General features: G+C 37.6%; 1 protein-coding gene across 1 annotated transcript in view; it reads left to right on the top strand.

Annotated features, from left to right (window-relative positions):
• nt5dc1 (5'-nucleotidase domain containing 1) overlaps window positions 1-17,520 on the top strand; it is a 198,515-nt gene extending 180,995 nt beyond the window's left edge. The window contains exons 11-12 of the mRNA XM_003215606.4: window positions 9,437-9,605; window positions 15,939-17,520. Coding sequence (XP_003215654.3) covers window positions 9,437-9,605; window positions 15,939-16,057 — 288 coding nt within the window. The 3' untranslated portion in view covers window positions 16,058-17,520. The remainder of the gene's footprint in view (window positions 1-9,436; window positions 9,606-15,938) is intronic.
• The last annotated feature ends 1,994 nt before the right edge of the window (window positions 17,521-19,514 follow it).

Raw genomic sequence — 19,514 nt, 5'->3', positions numbered from 1 at the left:
CCTGCGATGGTCTCCCCACGGCCAAAGAGACTGGAGATTTATTCCTTCAACATGTTTTCCGACTACATGGATTGCCCAAGAGTTTAGTCACTGACCGTGGATCTCAATTCACCTCTCGTTTCTGGAAAGCACTACAGAAACTATTGAGTATAGACTCTCGTTTATCTTCAGCTCACCATCCCCAAACGGATGGGCAAACTGAGCGCACCAATGCCACTTTGGAACAATACCTTCGCTGTTATGTAAACTACCAACAGGACAATTGGGCTTCCCTATTACCTCTATCGGAATTTGCTTACAACAATGGTGTCCAGGCTTCAACTAAAGAAACCCTGTTCTTTGCAAACTACGGCTTCCATCCACGTTTCTTTCCTTCTGTCATTGAAACTTCAGAAGTCCCTGCAGCGGAGGACTGGCTGCAAGAACTCACAGCGGTGCAACAACTCTTGCACCAACAACTTGATCAAGCCAAGGAGGACTATAAACGCCACGCTGACGGCCATCGCCAGCCGGGTCCCGAGATCGAGGTAGGAGATCGGGTTCTATTGTCCACTCGCTTTTTGCCCTCCCACCGTCCCTGCCGGAAGTTAGATGCCCGTTTCATTGGTCCCTATCCAGTGGTGGCGCAACTTAACCCTGTGACTTTCAAACTCCAACTTCCACGCTCCATGCGCATTCATCCGGTGTTCCATCATTCCCTGCTCCTTCCGGCGGATGGTGTACGCCCTGATGCGGGCCGGTCGGCCCCCACCCCTGTTTTGGTGGACGGGGAGGAGGAATTCGAGGTTCAGGACATTTTGGATTCTCGCTTTCATCGCCGCCGCCTCCAGTATCTCATTGACTGGGTGGGTTTTGGCCCCGAAGAACGCTCTTGGGAAGACGCTTCCACAGTCCATGCCCCCGACTTAGTCCGCCGCTTCCATCAGGCCTACCCTGCCAAGCCGCGGCCCCGCGACTCGAGGAGAGGGGCCATGTTTGAGAGGGGCCTTGAGGGCGGGGATAGTGTGATGACTCATGGGCCTTGTAGTCCTGTTCCTAGTACTATTGTGGCAGACGAAGAGGAAAACATGGGATTTCTGCCGTTTCAGCCAGATTCGGAGCCTCTCCACCTGGAGGATGTTTGTCCTCAAGGATGTAGCCAAACAGGCCTTGGGCAGAATTCCCCCCCCCCCATTTTCCCGGAGGGACAATTATAATAGAGCTAGGGGAGCCAGGGAGGCAAATCGCCGGAGCCTGAGAATCGCTGCCAAACAATTAGCTGATTAGGTCTGCTTCCCTTGGGAAATTCTAAGGAGTCATGCATCTGGACAGAGTTGGGTTTCGCTTCTCGTTCTCTAGGGAAAGTGTTCTGTCGGCGGGAAAACGAGACCCAATATAGGTGCTGCTCGCAAGGGGAACTTTGCGGAGTCAATTGTTCAGCTTGAGGAGAGAGATCGTGTGTGGACTTCGTAACCCCAATTCCTTGTTTCCCGGATCAAGTTTCCAGCCTTGCCTTGTTTTCACGGACTTCCTTGGACTCTATTCATGTTTCGTGTTTGCCTCGTTCCAAGCCTTTGATCTAGCCAAGAATCAAGTTATTTTCTAGCCTAGTTGTCAAGCTACATTGGACCTTAAAGACTCTGTCATTCCCCACACTATTGCTCGGCAAAGTGTGTGTTTCGGTCAAGTGGATTATAACTTTGGACTCTAATATCTTATATTGGACAATACATTTCTGGACTATATTTGACCTCATCTGGAAGGTCTGCTTCTGAACTTTATTCTTCACTTGTTTTTATTGACTTTATATATTTCTATAATAAAGATATTAGAAAGATTATGGCCTCTGTGTAAGGTTATTGGTGCTCTGCAGCCTGGGTCCCGACAGCTGGTCACAGCTGACCTCCAACTAGAGTACTCAAGGGCCCAGGTTTCTTAGTTCTCGATGTCTATGCCACAGTTTTCAGGGTTAGCTTTAAGCCCATCTTTAAATCTCTTTTCCTGTCCACCAACATTCTGTTTTCCGTTCTTGAGTTGGGAGTATAATAACTTCTTTGGGAGATGGTGATCAGGAATTCGGGTGAATCCTGACAAATTTACAGGCATGAAAAAGGAAATGAATGAAATTCAAATGAGTATTAAAGAAATTAAAGAAGACAAACAAAAGATGGAAAAGAACCAATATAAATTCGAAAGGAAACTAGAACTGTTGGAAATGAAAAATGCAAAATTAGAAGCAAGACAGGAAAAAATTGAACAAAAAGAACTAGAATTTCAAATAAGACCAAGGACCAAATAAGACTGAAGGACCAAGAGAAAATGTTAAACTAATCATAACTCAACTTCTAGCGGACCTGACCCAAATAACAGATGAAGAAGTAGACGAAAACATGGACAGAACCTTTAGAATAACAATGAATTACTTGAAAAAGAACAAAGTAGCAAGAGATACAATTGTACAATTCTCCAAAAGAAAATATAGAGAAGAAGTACTAAAGAGCAGTAGTAAAAACACTATCCGATATAAAGGGGGAAAAGTCACAATCCTCAAAGAATTCCCGACGGGTACCATACAAAAGAGAAGAAAATACCTCTTCCTCACTGAAGAATTTAAAAAGAGACAGATTAGGTTTAGATGGGAGAGGAAAGAAGGTATAATGACAACTTTTAAACAAGAGAGGTATTGGATAACGTCTGAAAAAAGGCTAAGGAATTCTATTTAAAAAAACAACGGAACCCGCTCAAAGTGAACAAGATAGCGACAGGGAAAGAAAAAGAGCTAGGACAATATCCCCCGGAAAGGCCGAGGTTAAGACCAGACCGCCACCCCCGGATATGGGGAAACTGAATGAAAAAGAAGATAACCAAGGTAAACCCATGGAGTTAAAATGTTATGTAAATAATATAAACGGTATAAACTCTCCAAATAAAAGGAAAAGATTATTCAATTATCTAAAAAATGTAATTTTGATGTAGTAGCCCTTCAGGAAACACACATATTGCAAAGACACACAACACATCTAATTAATAAAAATATTGGCAATGAATTCATTGCATCAGCAATGGGGGGAAAAGATGTAATAATGTATATAAATTCCAAATTCAGTTCAGAATTGGCCTTTAAAGATGATGAAGGAAGGATGATTGGTGTAAAAGTAAAAATTAATAACAAGGTATTATTATTATGCAATATTTATGCCCCAAATGGCTCAAAACAAGTTTTATCAAAACATTAAAAGAAAAAATATTGGCACAAGAATTCGAGGAATTAATTATCATGGGAGATTTCAACAGGATACTAGATCCCAAAATTTACAAAAAAGGGGACCCAGAAAGGAAAAAGAAAACGAAAACAGGAAAGTTACTGATAAATTTGCTGAAATTTTTACAAAATTGGGACTCAAAGGATGCATGGAGAACCCACCATCTAAAAGAAAAAGACTACACCTTTTTTTTTCAAATAGACATGGGACATGGTCCCGAATTGATATGGCGTGGATGTCAACATCACTAATACCAAAGATTTCAAAAATTAAAATCTTACCAAGAAACCACTCAGACCACTGCCCTCTAGAATTTATAATAAAATTCAGAAATCACGAACATGGAGACTTAACGGTAAGTTATTAAAATCAGACGAAGACATTAAGAAAAAAAATCTTATGGAATACTTTAGCATAAACGAAGAGGTATCACCGCAAATAATCTGGGATGTCAGTAAGGCCGTCATGCGGGGACATTTTATACAACAAAATGTCCAAAAAAACAAACAGAGAAGAGAAGCTCTCAATAAAGTATTAGACGAAATTATGATTGGGGAAAAAATTAAAAAAAAATTCAAGTGATAAAAGAGTAAAACATGAATTAGATATTCTGAATAAACAAAAAACAAATTTGGAAATAGAAGAATTAGAGAAACAACTCAGGTTTATAAAACAACAACAATTTCAACATGCAAACAAACCAGGTAGATTTTGGAACAAGAAATCAAAAATATAATTAGGAAAATTGATGGAAATAAAGCATTAGGTCCGGATGGACTCACAGGGATATACTATAAAGTCTTCTTTGAAGAAATAACCCCACACTTGAAAAAAATTATGAATAGGATTCTTGATAACAATGAGATACCAGATTCATGGAGATTCGCTACAATTACAATGATTCACAAAGAAGGTCAAGACCCTCTAAATGTGAAAAATTACAGGCCCATCTCAATATTGAATCAAGATTATAAAATATTTACAGGAATACTAACTGACAGGATGAAGGAATTCTTGAAGGAATGGATTAAGGAGGAACAAATAGGATTCTTACCAGGAAGACAGCTGAAAGATAACGTAAGAGAAATTATAAATATTATTGAATTTTATGAAAAAAAGCAATAAAGAAAAAATTGCATTATTAGCGGTCAACATAGAAAAAGCTTTTGATAATCTAAATTGGAATTATTTTAAATTATTAATCAAAGAATTGGACATGGGCTTTAAATTCAACAATCCAATTTACGACAAACAAGAGGCCAAAATAAAAATAAATACAGTAAACTCTAAATTCTTCAAAATTTCAAAAGGAACCAGACAAGGCTGCCCGCTCTCCCCATTATTATTTATTTTTGCATTAGAAATACTACTTAATACTATAAGGGAAGATACACAATTAAAAGGCGCAAAAATTAAAAAGGAAAACTACAAGATCAAGGCATATTGCAGATGATCTGATCTGCGTAATAGAAGAACTGATCAAAACAGTAGGGAATTGGCTGGAAAAATATGAAAACTTTGGGAAAATATCGGGACTTAAAATAAATATGGACAAAACTATGTTACTAACAAAGAATATGACGAAGAAAAGACAATCTGAATTGACAGAAACTTCAGGAATTAAAATTAGTAAAAAGATAAGATATTTAGGTATAACACTAATGGCCAAAAACTCACAACTGATAGAAAATAATTATGACTCAAAAAGGAAGGATATTCAGAAAGACCTAGAAAATTGGAATAATCTTAAATTATCACTACAGGGGAGAGTGGCAGTAGTCAAAATGACAATCTTACCCAAGATGCTCTTCCTGTTCCAATGTATCCCAATAATTAGAAACACACAAAGATTTTTTAAAAATGGAACAATGACATAAATAATTTTATTTGGGCAAATAAAAAACCGAGAATCAAAGGAACCTCTATGATAGATGAAAAAAAAGAGGCGAACTAGCCTTACCAGAACTACAACTATACCACAAGGCCTGCTGCTTAATGTGGATTCGAGATTGGACAACGCTAAAAAAAAAACCCAAATTATTGACGCTAGAGGGGGGGGTAGACTTACAAACTGGCTGGCATGCCTATTTATGGTATGAGAAAAGAAGAATAGAAAAGAATTTGGGGGATCATTTGATTCGTTCATCCCTTATAAAAGTATGGGGAAAACACAAGGGAAAATTATTCTCAAAAACTCTCCTCTGGGTATCCCCCCTATAAGCCTGTCAAAGAAGAGAAATGGGAGGGGCAAAGTGGCCAAAATACAAAGACATTTTAATTAAGAAGGAAGGAAACTATGAACTAAAAACATAGGAAAAGATAAACCAAGAATTTAATAACATAGGGTGGTTTCAATATGTACAGATTAAGGATCATTTTAATAAAGACAAGAAAATAGGATTTGAAGATAAAGAAACCTTTTGGGACAAAATAACACAATCAAAATCTAAAATTACAACTAAAATTTATTTTTTTTAAAAAAAACTATTAGAATGGGCAACAGAACAGGAATTCATCAAAGAGTGCATGATCAAATGGGCAAAAATATAGGGAAGCCAATCAGAATAGAGGAGTGGGAGAAATGTTGGAACCATAGACTAAAATATACATATTCGGCGGACCTTAAAGAGAATTGGTTAAAAACTTTCCATAGATGGTACCTAACCCCCCCCCCGCCCCAAAAAAAAAAAAAACCCTACCTAAACTCTATAAAAAAAAACCTCAAACAAATGCTGGAAGTGTGGTGAGCATGAAGGCACCTATTACCCCTGCTGGTGGACCTGTGAGAGAGCCAAATAATTTTGGAAAGAAATACAACAAAGAACACAAAAAAAATTGTCAATTAAGATTAATTTAGATCCCAAATTCTTCCTCTTAGGGATGCTAGGCCTATGAGATAGGAATAAAGAAATTTTGTTTAATTATCTAACAACGGCGGCGAGAATGATATACACAAAAGAATGGGGGACAAAAAATAGTCCTGACATAAATTCTTGGTTTAATAAAATTTTGGAAATTATGAATATGGATAAATTAACATATCTATTATCAAATATTCAGGGCAAACAAAAAAAACAGATTGGGAATTAATAAAAAATTATTTAAAAAACGAGAAATGCAAAGTTATAAAGAAATATCAGATGAACATTATACCTGTCTCAGAATAAAGAACAAAGAATGGATACAGAAATAAGATAGGAGATCTAAGGGTACTGGGGGTACCAAGGGAATATTATAGGAAACACCACATAATATATGGAAGTCCATTTTAAATATGTGTGTTATGGCCACATAACTATGTAAAGCTGTCAGTTAGATCTGGCTTATGTTCATTGTTAATACACTGTATTTTTTTCTTTTCTTTTTTTTCGTTTTCTTTCCATTTCTCTCCCCCTCCCCCCCCCCCTTTCTTTTTCCTATTTCTATAGCTCTCTCTGTTTAGTAATTGTTTGGTGTGCTGTATGGTTTTATATTTTTTTGTTTTCCTTATGTTTATGGGTTTTTTTGGGGGGGGGGTTGTTTTTATATCACTTCTAAGTTTTTCTTTTGTCACTTCATTGTAAATGAAATCATTGTAAATCACATTGTCAGTAAATGTTTGCAATAAAAAATATTTTTTAAATAAAGGAATTCGAGCAATGTAGCCGGTCCAGTGGAGTTGGTAGCGTAAGAGCATCGTTCAATGCTGATGTTCTTTGGGTTGTTGTATATTTTCTGGGCTGTATGGCCATGTTTCAGAAGTATTCTCTCCTGACGTTTTGCCTTCATCTGTGGCAGGCATCCTCAGAGGTTACCTCACAACCTCTGAGGATGCCTGCCATAGATGTGGGCCAAACGTCAGGAGAGAATACTTCTGGAACATGGCCATACAGCCCAGAAAACATACAACAACCCTGTGATCCCGGCCATGAAAGCCTTCGACAACACACTGGTGTTCTTTGCTTCTTCCAGCACGCTGGAATTTGTCCACCTTCCTTTCCGATTTGCAGGATTTTTCGGAGGCAACGCTGATGGAATTGTTCCAGGAGTTGAGTGTGATGTCTGTAGACAGTCCATGTTTCACTGGCGTATAAGAGGATTGGGAGGACATAGCTTTATAAACAATCACCTTGATATCCCTACAGATGTCCCGATCCTCAAGCATTCTCTGCTTCAGTCAGAAAAATGCTGCACTCACAGAGCTCAGGCGGTGTTGTATTTCAGTGTGAATGTTGACTTTTGTAGACAGGTGGCTGCCAAGGTAGCGGAAATGGTCAACATTTTCTAACATTGCACCATTAAGCTATATTTCTGGTATTGCAAAGGGATTGGCTGCTTACTGCTGGAAGAGCACTTTGGTTTTCTCAGTGTTCAATGAGAAGACCGAGCTTCTCATATGCTTCTGCAAAGGTGTTTAGGGTGTCTTGTAGGTCTTCTTTCGAATGCGCACAGATTATGTTATTTTTTTAAAAAAATATATAGTTTTGAGTGTACATATAAAGTGGGGGAACAATAAACAGGTATAGGAAAGACAGATTACAGTAGAGTCTCACTTATCCAACATAAACGGGCCGGCAGAATGTTGGATAAGCGAATATGTTGGATAATAAGGAGGCATTAAGGAAAAGCCTATTAAACATCAAATTAGTTTATGATTTTACAAATTAAGCACAAATACATCATGTTATACAACAAATTTGACAGAAAAAGTAGTTCAATACCAGTAATGCTATGTAGTAATTACTGTATTTACGAATTTAGCACCGAAATATCACGATATATTGAAAACATTGACTACAAAAATGCGTTGGATAATCCAGAACGTTGGATAAGCGAGTGTTGGATAAGTGAGACTCTACTGTATAAGAAAAGACAAGAAGAAGAAAAAGAAAGGAAAAAAAGGGGAAAAAAGGGAAAACCCCAACAACACACCCAACAAAGTATGTATCCTTCCAGATCCTCCAGAAATACATTTTCTTCATTTCATAATAATATCTGGCAAACATCTGTGAACATCCTACCGCCTAAGGTTGCTTAAGGTTGCTTTTAAACCTGTTTCATAAAAGTTCAATCTTCACCCTTAGCAGGTATTGTCTTAATTTAGTCCAATCTGTCTTATGTTTCAATGAAATATTCTGTGATATAATTCTGTGATATAATTTGGGAAATGTTGGAAGTGTGGAAAACACAAAGGGGATTTATATATATGTGGTGGAGGTGTAAGAAAATTAAAAAGTTTTGGCAGGAAACACGCAAAGAAATGGAGAAAATACTTCAAATAAAACTTGACCTAAAACCGGAATACTTCCTCCTAGGATTAACTGACTTTCACATGGACTTTAATATGGAAAAGCTCTTTATATATATTATAACGGCTGCTAGGATTAATATAGCAAAATTTTGGAAGAGACAAGAAACCCCCTCAATAGAAAATTGGATGTTGAGGCTAATAGATATTAAAAATATGTTATCATCTGCTGAGATTAAATAACTTGCCATCTGTCAAATAGATGATTTCCCCTCCGGTGGGAAGCATTCCAGCAACAAGATATAGTATCATAGAGATGAAGATGGGAAATTAGTTCTCTTTAAAGCATGCTTCCCATGAAAACTAGCTAGCCTGAAAAAGGAAAAGACATCATGACTATCTGGAAAATCTACTCTGTATAAGAGGGGCCTGATATGCAAGTTGAGTTACTTTTGTGCAGAGAGAGAGTTGTGGCGCACTGATTGTATACATGTTTTATGTGTTAAATGCCTAGCATATCCAAGCAAGGATGGAAAAGACTACTGTCTGAATCCCCAGGGAATTGCAGAAAGCCAAGGTCAATAAGGCTGAGCAAGTAATATATTTGTTGGAATAAAATAGATTTTAAGTCGCCCTACATGCTGTATTAGAGCATTTCTTTGAGGGAAATGTGGTTTTACTACCATGAATATTCTAAGGATATATCACAGACTTCTAGCTGGGATGAATTGAATTTCAGTTTGCTTGGATCTGCTTAAGAGTTACAGAATACGAAACTATGCTGCCAATGCATGGGACAATTCAAGTCCTTCTCCATAGACTTGGGTATTGGAGACATCTCTAAATGCACAGCAGTTCCTGATTTGTATGTGTGTGAAGATACAATCAACACCAACAGTCACAGAACATATTATCACATGAATGTATCAGGACTTGTGCATCATGTTCATGTTCTTTTATGTTTCAGAGACATCACCCAAAAGCTCTTAATTATGCATCTAAACAGTGGGGCTCTTTCTTTGTGGATGGGGTTTCAGGAAAGGGAGGTGCCGAAGAAATCTTAGTAAATACTTGGTCCTGCAAATGTGTTTGTGCTTATAGCACCATCACAATCCCAAGTATTGAAGCAATAGCAGGTAAGAGTGGATATCGTTAAGTTGGTCTATCAAAATTCCCACACTGTTTATTTTAACTAATTTTGATGTTGCAATTAATATTAGTGCCAAGAAGTGTAAACACTTCCTAATTTGCAGATTTGCAGTTCTGTTCCCGAGTCAAACAGAGGCAATCATATTGTGTCAGGATGACAGAGGAAAAACTGTTTGGGCTCCCCCAAGCTCTTCTAGTGTAAGAAAATATCCATAAACTGTTGTATTTTCATTTTCATTTGATTCAGATTATTTTAAAGGGTTAAGTATAACATTCAGAAAATCAAGCAACAAAAATCACAGGAAAACATACTAATGGATTATTAGTTACTGCATTTTGTCTAGCATTCCAGTGAGAACTAAAGTACTTCTGCTCTGTCTTAAGCTTATTTGTTTTACATATTCCTTGATTACTCAAAGTGGATCAAATCAATTTTTCCAACAGTTCTAAACCCCACAGGATGGCAAAAAGTTGTTGAACATTTCCTTCCATTATTTAGGGTGCAATATGTGAATGTCATTTGGAATAGCAGTGTTCCTTTGCTTTAACTTTTAAAAAATAAAAACAGATAAAGAATTTTCTTTTAAGGGAAATTGCTCAAGGCAGTTGATCATTTGGGTTCTACATTTCTTCCCTTTTCTATTTTAGAACTCTTTTTGAAGCATGGTGGCCAGGATTTCACACAGTATTCATAGTGTGATCCCAAACAGGCATTCAAATACTAGCAGTTCTGTTTTTCTTTTCGTAATGATCCCCACCATGGAATTTGCATTTTTCACAGCCAATGCACACTGAGTTGACATTTTATAATTGAGCTTTCCAGTGCAACCTCAAGAACACTTTCCTGCTCAGTAATCTGAACTTTCCCTTTGAACTTCCTTTTTCCAGTCCCTTCATTTCAAGAAGTTTCCTTTTTTGAATGTAAATTCCAACTGTGTTGAAATTCTTTGGCAATTTTCCACTTCAATATAAATTATATTTGATTGTGCTGTTATCCCTGCTTCCAATCAGTTCAAAAACACTTTGACTGAAAAAGTATTCTATTACATGTGGAATTCTTTTGCGCTGGTTTGAATTTCTAAGAAACCATCAAGTTGTGGGGGTTTTTTCAGTTTGGAAAAAATTAAAACATAGGGAGGTTGGAACTGGTCTCTCTCAGTATATTTATGAACATACAAATTATTAAAGCAGATTAGCATCACAAACTATCAGAATTGAACACCCAGTTGCTGGCTAGTGGTTAGTCAAACATTCAAAGAAATAACTCTCCAAATAGCTATAATCAGATCCAAACAGAAGTCTTGCTCATAAACATAATGCACTTTTCTAAATCTTTTTTGTGATTTTCTTAGAGTTTTGTAGAATATTAAAACAAAGTAATCTCTGTAATCTCCTCAGATGAGAAGGGTTTCTTCAGCAGACAAAAGAAAATCTTTTTTGTAAATTGCCCAAACAAATGTTCGTATGGATTGACCTATAATAACCCAGATCAGTCCAAAAGGAATCCAAATTATCTGCAAGTTCCCAAGGCTTGCAGCCTCATTTGCCTTGGACAGAAAGTGTGGAGCAAGATTTATTGAGCTATTGTCTCAAAAGGAAGTGTATGGGTGGGTTATTTACAATATGCACATGCACTGTAAATACTAAATAGCGAAAGGGACAAGTCAACATCAACAGGGCTGAACCCAGAATCAGCAACAGTGTCCTACACGAGAGCTTCTAAATATTGTACTTACTTCCTTTAAAATATTTATAAACTACTCTTCAGCTTTGGCTTTCAGAATAACTCATGAATAAAATATTAAAATAATACACAGACCATGCAAGGATGTTGCAGGTTCGAATCCGGGAAGTAGAATGAGTGCCCGCTGTTAGCCCCAGCTTCGAAAACATGCAAATGTGAATAGATCAATAGGTGGAGGGAAGGTAACGGTGCTCCATGCAATCATGCCAGCCACATGACCTTGGAGGTGTCTATGGACAATGCCGGCTCTTCGGCTTAGAAATGGAGATGAGCACCAACCCCCAGAGTCGGACGCGAATAGACTTAACATCAGGGAAACCTTTACCTAGATCTAAACCTGCTTCCATTTCATCCCCAAACCCTAGTTTTGGGCTTATTGCTAACAGGAACTTCGCAAGAGGTAGAACAATGCCTGCTGAGGTTTCCCCAGTGGCTATGCACCTGCCAGCCAATAGAACTACTCTCCTCTGACACCCCACTAGGACACAGTAAAGTGACATAACCACTCTAGCTTCCAGGACTGGAAATTAATACTAAAAGTCAAGGTGAAGCTATACATCTGCATTTGTCCTCTGTCTTACCAGAATGTTGTCTCATGTGAAAAGATGGAAGGGAAGGGAAGGCAACAAAACAAGAAAACAGCTTTGTTTTCTCTTTTTTTTCCATTTTAGAAGTTCACATTTGTTTCAACCATTGGCCAAGCTGCCTGTAACTTTGGAGGGGAAGTTACAGAAACCCTGCTTTATACTAGCACCCTTTATCTCACCTGTAATGATTAATGCTACTTAGACTCTTATTTTTTGTTTACCAACAAAATAGCTAGAACTCTGCAGCATGCGTCAAAAGGAATATGAAAGGATCAGCCAGATGAGTACTTAATTGTAGCACGTTGCTTTATTTGTTTTTTATTTATCTCTACTTTTCCTTTGATAATTTTCCATTTTAGTTGTACTATATTATCCTTGCAAGATCTTTGTATTGTTTTACTGTTTTATTCATGAGTTACTTTAAGAGCCAAAACTGAAAAGTAGTTTATAAATATTTTAAAGAAAATAAGTACAAAATTCTGGCACTCTCATGTAGGGCTTTAGTCCTGATTGTTTGTTCAATCCTGATCATGTCGACTTGTTTTGTGTCTTGCTATTTACATTGTATGTGTGTATTTTAAATGCAGCTCCCCTCTCCAATATACACTCCCTTCCAAAACAATAGATCTGTCAGATTCATGCTGTGAGACTGCTCTGTGAGTCCAGGCATGAAGCATGGTGCTTATTATGATAAAAAGTTAAGGTCAGAAATACATTAGTCTGATTTTAGTTTCTTCAATTGTGAGCCTCCCAGTCTTGGGTCTTCCAAAGAGGAGATTGGATATCTCCCATGTCATAATGAAAGTTCAGAAACATCGAAATCAGCAGGAATAGCCAGTTTCTTCACTATACTGTGCAGAATGTGCTGAATTGTGTCAGCATGCCCTCATTGCAAAAATCTGGCCTTTTTTTTTTTTTGAACACCCAGTTTTTACTGTTTTTACTGTTCCTTGATTTCAATCTGTTATCTGTTTTTAGAAAGAACCAAAGTATTTCTCAATCTTGCCAAGAGCATCTCCCTTAACAGTATTATTTTAACTGTTCTTTGTGATTCTAATATAGATATCTGCTTTACACCGACTCTGCTTCCTCCTCCAACAGCTTAGTCCTTATTTTCAGGTCAGGGTATGCCTGCTCTGCCCTGACTTCATTTAAATTTTCTCTTTCATTAAAATAAAATCAAGTTTTTAAACTCCATAGCAAACAGCTGTGCCTTGATGCTTTGCTTGGCAAATACATCTGTGCAAATATCAACATATTTTTAAAGAAGCTAAAACTAAGGATTACTAAGGATTACTCTTGAAGCTTGATGTAGCCTTCCTAGCACCATAGCCCAACTGTTTGTAGGATCAATGATTACAGCATCAAATCATTGAGGGATGATACAAAGTTAATGGCAGCATGTCACTAAAACAAAACAAAGTATTTGTGCAAAAAAGGCAGGGAGGTAAAGTCAAAAGTGATTATGAGAACAGACTCAAAGTTAAAAATATTTAGTGAAGGCTAATTTTTATCCTCTTACACCCTTTAAGAATCATGAATGGAGTACTTTATTTAGTGATAGTGCCACTCATGACATTATTTTTCTGCGGCATGCTCCTGTAAGGCTATGTTGACAACAGGTTTTTGCTGAGGAGCTAAATACTGAGCAGCAACAGTTGTGGCTGAGGGGCTGGCAGAAGAGCTATCAGAGACAACAGTAGCATGATAGCTCACACTTATTAATATTGCACAGAAGGATGATGTCACTGTGATGAGACAATCCAGAATGAAACAAGAGATAGTGACTGAAGATGAAACTCCCAGCTCTGGTGGCACACAAGGAGCTCTTGGGTCACAGCAGAGGACAATTATGAGCAATGTTGTGGATGTTCAGATGAAAGGATATTCAGTTGTAGATGTACTCAAAGGAAAAGAAAAGTCCAAAACCTCACAACACATGTTAAAGGAGCATGTCATGTAAGAAGCATGAATCAGGGAAGCTATATATAGTAAAACAAGACATGGAGCATGTAAACTTTACAATACCTGGGTAAGTTGGCTAAATTGAACAGGAATGGCACATTCAAATTACAAAACCAGAGTGTTTTACTCAGGAAATGAAAATGTCAATAGAAATGAGGTGACAGGAGGAGAGATAATGCAAAGTCTGACTAAATAATATTAATGTAACTTCAGGAAAAAACCATCAATACAACTATAATTCAAGTTTATGTTCCTATTTAACAGGTATAAGAATAAGAAATTAAAAGATTTTGTGCTTGAATCCAGAAGAAAATTGATCACTCAACAAAACAAGTCTTCTTGATAGTCACGGGTAACTGAAATGCAGAAATAGAAAACAGCAGAATCAGGGACTCCAGGACAATTGTCCTACCATAGGATTAGGACATAAAGCAGGACAACTGACTAAATTTTGTAAGGACAACAGTTTGTTCATTGCAAACACATTCTTCAAGTAACCACAGTAATGATTGTATACATGGATATCACCTGATGGCAAGTATAAAAATAAAATATATTATGTAATCAAAAACAAACTCCAAGTTCCATTTCCTCTGAAGATTGTGCCATTGACTGCCAATATCAAAAATTAAAGAAAAGCTAAAGAATAACACTAAACCAGTCCTCATATTAAAATACAACCTAAAGGACATGTCAGTAGAATTTAAAGCTAATATAAGGATAGATTTCTAGCCTAACCGCCCCAAAGCCAGAATAAAATTTATATTTCTGTGAAGCAAGTAGATTTTGGCTTGGAACCAGAGAGTGAACAATGCATTCTTTGATGTGTATTCTAGGATAGGTAACTATTCATACAAGAAATCAAGTTTGGGCTTATTTTCTCTAATATTGACAGTAGCTCTATGAGAGATAATTTTTATGCAGGATCTGCGAATCTTCAGGCAGTTTATCTGCAATCATAGTACAAATCTGTCTTTCTTTCCTAACCCTGTGTGCCACCTAATGAATCACATTATTTAAGGCAGGGTTCTTCAAACATTTTAAGCAGAGGTCCAGTTCATGGTGCTCCAGACAGTTAGAGAGCCGAACTATAGTTTGAAAAAAAAATGAACAAATTCCTATGGACACTGCGCATACCTTATTTGTAGTGCAAAAAACCAGGAAAGAAAAATACAATATTTAAAATAAAGAATCATTTTAACCAACATAAACTTACCAGTATTTCAATGGGAAGTGGGCCAGTTTTTGGCTGATGAGATAGTCAAGTCAGCTAGAGTTGTTGTTGTTTTGTACCTTCAAGTCGTTTCAAACTTAGGGCGACCCTAAGGCTTAGGTTTAGGGCAGGGGCCGGGTAAATGACCTTGGAGGGGCGCATCCAGCCCATGGGCCTTAGTTTGGGGAGCCCAGGTTTAGAACGTTCGCCACAATAGCAACAGTATTATGGAATAAAATATGTTTGCCCACATTTTTTCTTTATTCTGTTGAAGTCAAATTATATGCTTATTTTTATACTGTTGTAAGAAGATGATTCAAGAACATGACAATAGTCATGTAAGAAACACAATATTGCTCTTTGTTCACTCTAATTTGTGGGTTTTAACTACAATGTGCTGAATGAAAGTTGTACTCCCCCGTGCCATTTCCTTTGATATATTGGCATATATAATCTTTTTTATTACTGCCAAGCAGTGATTCCTTGTATAACATTGTATATATGTGACAGAATGCAATGATAATTTGTTTCTAAATGATACAAAAATAATGTAATGTTGAAGCATATTTATTGTGTTGTAAACAACATTTCACATTCCCAATAGGATAAGCCAAAGTATCAGCTTCACCAAAAAAAAAATCTTGTGCACCAAATATGTAATCATGTGGTCTGATTAAATTCTTACAATAATAGGTACATATATAAAGCACTTAAAGGAGAAAAAATAGTGCTTTTTCTAGCTTACTTGAATTGGTTAGATTTGATATATGCTGCATACCTAATCAAATTGTCGTATGTTTGTTTCTTTCAGATTTACCACTGGATTATAGATTCACTAGATTTTCTTCCAGTGGCTCAGTGACTGCTGGCTATTATCCCAAACCACCAAAGTCATTATTATCAAGTGGTGAGCCAATGGCTACCAAATAAATCACACCTAAGGAAACAAAAATCCAGATGTCTGTATATTGCTTAAATGAATACGCCAGATGCTAAGTGGGAAACATGCTAATGAAATGCTACCTATATCCTTGGTGGTAATATAAGACTACTTAGTGTTTGTTGACAGCATTTTCTCAGTTTGCTTATTGCTACTTTGCTGAAGTGTTCTCTGCTTGACACCTTTGCCTAGTTCATATGTGATATGGCCTCTATGCACCTTCCCGTAGCGGGGGAGCATGCATAAAACCTTCACTATTACCAGCAGCACCACATACTTCTCATAAATATGCAACGCAAAAGAGCTTTCCGCATTCACAGACCTTGCATGATGATGACGTTTGCATGATTTCTCCCAAAAGGGAGAGAACATGAGTGTATAAGACTGTTGCATGTAGAATTTCAGGATTGATGTGGAGAGGAGATGCCTGATTCCTTTTTTCATAATGGGGTGCGGGTGGGAGAGATAGAATGAGAACCAAGTAATAATTGGCCCACAGTTTCACAGTTTGATTAAAATTCAGCACTGTGATGTGAAGGCCTACTAATTTAAATCAGAATTCTGTTGTACAGTTCTATCCTAGATTTCTTCCAAATAAGATTAGGGGAGGACCAGAAATGTTTTTCAGACTGTGAATGTACTCATTTTGAAACATCTTTACATAACCAGGCCAGACATAATATATGTCTGGAGAACAAAGGGCTATAATATGAGTGAACAAGGCATGGGGTTACTCTGCTGGCTCCTTTCTGCTACCATACCTTTGCCTAATTTGTAACTCACTCATCCACCAGCACCCACCTGCATCACCTCTTGGTGATTTTTCAAAATTTTAGGAAAAAAGAGCACCATAAGTTCAAGAATGAAATGGTTTTTTTCATCATAATATGATCAGTATTTTTAGTAAAGGGAACTCTCATAATTCTTTAGTGTGGCTGATAATTAAATTCATAAGAAAGGGTAGTAGATTATCTAGAGATACTGTTTTTTTTAAAATAATTTCAGTAGTTTATCTTCCTGATAGTATTGGGCTTCATTCAGTTGTATGGAAGTAAAAGGCTATGCCTGTTTATTCAAAAGTCCTGTTAAATTCAATATATGTAACTTGCTCCCAATAGCATTGCAGCCTAAGGCTGTATCTTACGAGCACATTTTTGGGAGTAAGGCCATGAGCTGAGCAAAGCTCACATCTGAGTAATTATGCATAGGAAAGGGAGCCAATTTGTATGTTGGTGCACTGTTTTCTCAGCTAATGAATGATATGCCAGATTGCACAAAATCTGTTTTGCATGTGAAGTGCTTCTCCTGTGGAAAGGCTCATCTGTTGTTGCAATATTACAGTCCAACGATCTAGTAGTATAAACTTCAATATCACAACATCTAAAGCCTTCTGTCTGCTTTGGCAGTGCTCTTTCGTGTGAAATTCAAAATAAAGGTTATTTATTCCTGACAAGATCTGGATTATGTTACTGCTCTGTGCAAAGAAAAAGAAGATGAAACAGTTTCTCTTTTTTTAAAATCCCCACAAAAAGTTGTGGGTATTATTTTCAGTGTAGCATGAAACAAATATGATCATTAATTTTATTCATTCACTTCTGAGCACAGGTCAGAGCTCCTGCGATAAAAATAAAACCCAGACTCAAGGTAATGATTTAATTTCCTCTACTTTAAGGTCTTGTTAAGGTCAGAGAGGAGGTGAGTATTGAATCTTGTGTGTGACTTAGTCATTGACTGATCACTTTGCTATACATCCAAGCCTAGACATTTCCTAGCATATAAATGTTTCAACAGATGTGTGACCAGAAAGCTTTATGAGAGACAAAAGTGATCTAATGAACTGCCTGTCACGACCCAGGCTGCAGAGCACCAATAACCATACACAGAGGCCAGAATCTATCTAATATCTTTATTAAGGAAATATATAAAGTTAATAAAAGCAAGTATAGGAAATAGTTCAGAAGTAGACCTTTCAGGAAAGGTCAAAATTAGTCCAAAGAAACAATGTCCAATATGAAATATTAAGGTCCAAAGTTGTAATCCAATAACCGAAACACTCACTTTGCCAAGCAAAGTGAGGGGAGATGACAAGGTCCTTTAGTCCATGAAACTTAGGCAAGGCAAGGAAATAGCTTGATTCTTGGTACACAAAGCTTGATTCAAGGCAACAAGGAATGAGGAACAGGGACAAGATCCGTGGTAAATACTTGGCAAGGTCCGGGAAGCAAGGCAAGGTCCTGGAAGGCAAGGTTGAGTCCTAGGAAACAAGGCAAGGTCCGTGAAGCAAAACAGGGCTGGAAACGTGAACGAAGGCTTGGAAATAGGAACGAGGCTTGGAAACGGGAGTAGCGCTGTCCACACACAGCCTACTCCAGTAGCTGACGAATTGACTCCGCAAGATTCCTTCGGGGCAAGGAACCTAAATAGGGTCTCGTTTTCCCACCAAGAACACTTCTCTGGGGAACCAGAAACGAAAGTCAATCTCTGTGTCCAGATGCATGACTCCCTAGAATTTCTCATGGAAGCAGTCTTAATCAGCTGAATGCCTGGCTGCGATTCTCAGGCTTCTGCGATTAGCCTGTTGAACTCCTTTTTGTTGTTGATAATAACTTCGGCGGGAAAATGGGGGAGATTCTGACTCAGGGCTTGTTTGGCAGATTTCTGGAAGACAAACCTCTTGCAGGTGCAAAGACTCTAATTCAGGCTGGGAAAGTTCCAATTCTGGCTGAAATGGTGGAAAACCCAAGTTTTCCTCTTCATCTGTCACAACAGCGTTAGGAACGGGACTACATGGCCCATGAGTCATCACACTGCCTCTGTCTGAACCAAGATTCGTAGGTCAGAAGCTAAAGAATGCGTATATGACTTGAAATTCCCCCATACATCAAAATAAGGGGGAGCAAAATCTTTTTCTATTAAGTATTTCCTTGGTTTTTCTGTCCAATCTGCCACATGCCCATTCAGATAGTGAAATCGCAGTCTCTTCTAATTAAACAGCATATTTTAATACTAAAGAAGGAATTTCTGGATTGTCGTCTAGCAAACCTAACTGAATGCTGTTGAGGTTACTGAATGTTTCATTTTTTTAAATTATATTGTATTATCAGAAGCTCTGTACTTGAGCATACATATCCCTTTTGCATTATGCAAATACAGTGAGAAGAAGATGATCTATACTTACATGAGTAATGCCCGTGTTCAAAACAAAGCATTTCTGCCACAAGAAACCATAACTACACAAAAGGTTAGGAAATCTCAGTTATTAGATCTTTCACAAGGTTCCTCAGGGAAGCCACAGAGATTCAAATTTGCTTTGAGGCCTTGTTGTGAGGAGATCTTCTGTTCCTTTTCTCTATGAAACCCTTTCATTGAATATACACCTCTGTGCAGCTAAGAGAATGGCAAGTGCTGTTACCCTGCAGAGATACTACTGCCTTAGGTCAATGGATA

Source organism: Anolis carolinensis, chromosome 1 (assembly GCF_035594765.1).
Source record: "Anolis carolinensis isolate JA03-04 chromosome 1, rAnoCar3.1.pri, whole genome shotgun sequence".
NCBI classification, from domain to species: domain Eukaryota; kingdom Metazoa; phylum Chordata; class Lepidosauria; order Squamata; family Dactyloidae; genus Anolis; species Anolis carolinensis.
Note: the sequence above shows the minus strand (reverse complement) of the source record. Positions and strands in the feature narration are given on the sequence as shown.